A 3,390-nucleotide genomic window follows, 5' to 3' on the forward strand; every position below is an offset into this window, starting at 1 on the left:
ACACACACACACACACACTCACACAATCTTGACGGACAAACACATACACGATTATACCAAAATATGAAATATGATTTTTATTTCTTGGCCTGACTCAATTCAAATTTCTTTTGTTCAGCAATGCAAGTGATACCACCAAGTACTGTACGTTCAATGAGAATGAATGACTGACGTTTCAAAAAGAACCTGCTTCTCCTTTTTTTTTTTTAACTCTGCTCTGCCTGTTCTTGTCTCTATTCTAGAACCATTGCGGGTCACCTTGTCTCCCAAAAACCTGAAGACAGGGATCAGCAGCACAGTCATCCTATCCTGTGCTGTCCAGGGTTCCCCTCACTTTACGGTGTCCTGGTACCGGAACACAGAATCTGTCCTGCCAGATCAACACTTTTCCATCCAGGGGGCTCACAATGAGACATTGTTTATTTCCGCTGCACAAAAGAGACACTCCGGAGCTTACCAGTGCTTTGCCACACGCAAGGGCCAGACGGCCCAGGACTTCTCCATCATATTGCTAGAAGGTGAGAACAAAAAGGGATTACCATGTTGGTTGCTTACAATCATGAATGTATATGTAATCAGAACTTACCGCAATATGTGTTTGCAACTATGTCTGTATTTTCATAAAATATTGTGGAGAATATGCTAATGAGGCAAGTTAGAACTGATTGATTTTCATTCCTTTATTAAGGAATAACAGTTTGTTTACAGTTAATTTTGCTTTTATCATTCACATTAGTTACATGCACATAATGCACACGTATGTATATTTTAATGCTTATGGAAATTCTAGCACACAGACAGATTGGCTATATGATGTTACACTTGATGAAACTCCATTCTTGTTACCGATGTGAAGCGTTACTTTTCCATTTGGTGCCTTATGGTAAAAAAGTATAGTATAGTGATTTAGTCTCTTGTCATTTTTCCCACCATGATGCTTTTTTGAATGCAGCGGAATGCAATGTTACCTAAAATCACACCTTACATCTCTTGTTGTCTCAGATGGTACACCCCGTATCGTTGCCTCCTTCAGCGAGAGGGTGGTGGTCCCAGGTGAGCCGTTTTCCCTGATGTGCGCCGCCAAAGGAGCGCCTCCTCCCACCATCACCTGGACTCTGGACGACGAGCCTGTGGCACGGGACCTGTCGCGTGTCAGAGCCAGCCAGTACACGCTCTCTGATGGCAGCACTGTGAGCCACGTCAACGTCAGCAGCCCGCAGATTCGAGATGGAGGAGTGTATCGGTGCGCCGCACGAAACTCGGCCGGTAGTGCCGAGTACCAAGCGCGCATAAACGTAAGAGGTGCCTGTCTACTTTTCAATATCAGTCATACAGAGGCTTCTCATAGCCTGACCCTTATCCCTACCCTGACCCACATCCTATTCTGTACCCTTCTATATCTCTATCTCTACCTCTATCTCTGTATGTGTGTTTTACTTTCTCATGTACTTTATGTGTTAGTTTTTTCTCTTTTTTTATTTCCTTCTTTTTTGTTCTCAGTCAAGCTTTAAACTTACATGTTGATCATCTGCAGCAGTTAGTGTTTTGTTCCTCCAGCAGCACATATAGTCTATGTTGTCTGTCTCCTTCTGTCTGTCTTTCTTGCCGTCTGTCCCCTCAAGCTTACTGTCCTTGTGTTTTTGCTTATCAGCCTTCTTCAGCTGGAGTAGTACGCACACACACAGACATGTTTGCAGGCAGACAAAATGTTAAAATAGCTTAACATATGGAGAGAACAAGTGGCTAAAGGAGAGGAAGTATGATTAGAAGAATGTGAGACAAATGGATGAAGAAACTCTAAAGTTTGTGCATGCGTTCACACAGACACAGGTGAACTCTAAAGTTTCTTTATCCCCTTATTCTCCTCATTCCGTCCTCTAAAGTATAAAAGAGAAAGAAACAGATGGCTAGAGACTGAGGGAAGAAAGAGAATAGATGACATGAGAGAAGAGGATTGAAGAGGGGAGGAGTGCCAGTGTCTGGTTGGGGAGTGATGGTGATCTCTGGTGACAGGACTGGTGATGTCACTGTCGTCCTGAACGACAAGGATGAGGAGTGACACCGATGGACAGGGCTGTATCGTTGTCTCCATGTGGCTCTCTCTCTTTCTCTTTCTTTCTCTCTCTCTCTCTCTCTCTCTCTCTCTCTCTCTCTCTCTCTCTCTCTCCTGTCCTTTGGTGAGATGTGTAGTTGTGACATGCAAGTCTGCTCTAGGAGACATGCCAGAATGATCATTGGAGTGAGAATGAGCGCCATTGCCAGCGAGCTTCAGCCCCAGATGCAACACATACAGTATACAACCAATACACACATACATGGACACACACATGGCATAACCACACATGAAAAAGCAGTAACACACCAATATGCTTACCCACTCACTGAAATCTGATACACTCAACTTAACCCATTCAGTCAGAGGCCAACAGCATAGATACGGTGCCACACAGGCACAGATCATCACACATGCACATGTATACTGTGTGTGTGTGTGTGTGTGTGTGTGTGTGTGTGTGTGTGTGTGTGTGTGTGTGTGTGTGTGTGTGTGTATTCGTTTGTGTTTCGGCGTGTGTCTGCGACGGTGCTACTGAATAATACATCTTTCACTCGTCAGAGCTGTGACTTCAAAAGCCCAGCACATACTGAGAAAAAGAGAGAGAGAAAGAGAGAAGTGTGGGTAGGAGGGCTGGATGGAGACACAAAAACACAGTTACAAGACGAACAATGGTAAGAAGGTCACAGAAGAAGTGACAGATGATTGAGTGATAGCTCTCAGTGTTTTCCAGTAATGCTAAACCCATTTTGTGTCCGTCTGACTGTCTGTTTGTCTGCCGGCCCACAGCCTTCATTCTCTGTTTTGTGGCAATGATACATGACATGAATGTGGCAGGTACAGGATACATTTGCCGTAAAACAATTGGGAGAAGTTGGCCAGCATAAATGAAATCTATGAAAATAGTGTAGTCGTTTACATTGAAATGTTGGTTTGTTTAAATGTCAGTAACATTAAATTAAATTGTCTTCGCTCTTGTGTCTGTTATACGGGGAAACAACGCAGACTATCAGAGACATGGGGTGTGATCTAAAAAATGTTAACCACTTTTTGTTCCCCCCCCTGCCTAAAGCTGTGTGCAGGCGCTCCATTAGAAAATCTCCGCATTTTAAGCTACTTTTTAACATAAAGGCAAGCCACTCTAACCTCTTGCTCTTTCTACACCCCTACATGCTTTTTTCCTCTTCTGTCTCTTCCCCTTCTCCCCAACTCTCTTCCCTATCACCCCTTCCCTTTATTTCTAAAATTCCACGCACTGCTTTTGACACCATCAACTAATGATCTTCTTCTTTTCTTCCTCTGGTCAACCCATCTCTCTCTCTCTCTCTCTCTCTCTC

General features: G+C 43.7%; 1 protein-coding gene across 3 annotated transcripts in view; it reads left to right on the plus strand.

The window, feature by feature from the left end:
• dscaml1 (Down syndrome cell adhesion molecule like 1) overlaps positions 1–3,390 on the plus strand; it is a 107,248-nt gene that overhangs the window by 65,453 nt on the left and 38,405 nt on the right. For 2 of the 3 annotated variants that reach the window (XR_004327415.1, XM_032503420.1), the window contains exons 6-7: positions 243–518; positions 1,003–1,302. Coding sequence is in view for 1 of the 3 variants with exons in the window: in XM_032503420.1 (XP_032359311.1) it covers positions 243–518; positions 1,003–1,302 (576 nt within the window). In the remaining 2 variants the exon portion in view is untranslated. The remainder of the gene's footprint in view (positions 1–242; positions 519–1,002; positions 1,303–3,390) is intronic. The other variant, XR_004327417.1, reaches the window with a different exon arrangement.

The sequence above is a fragment of the Etheostoma spectabile genome, chromosome 3, assembly GCF_008692095.1.
Source record: "Etheostoma spectabile isolate EspeVRDwgs_2016 chromosome 3, UIUC_Espe_1.0, whole genome shotgun sequence".
NCBI lineage: Eukaryota > Metazoa > Chordata > Actinopteri > Perciformes > Percidae > Etheostoma > Etheostoma spectabile.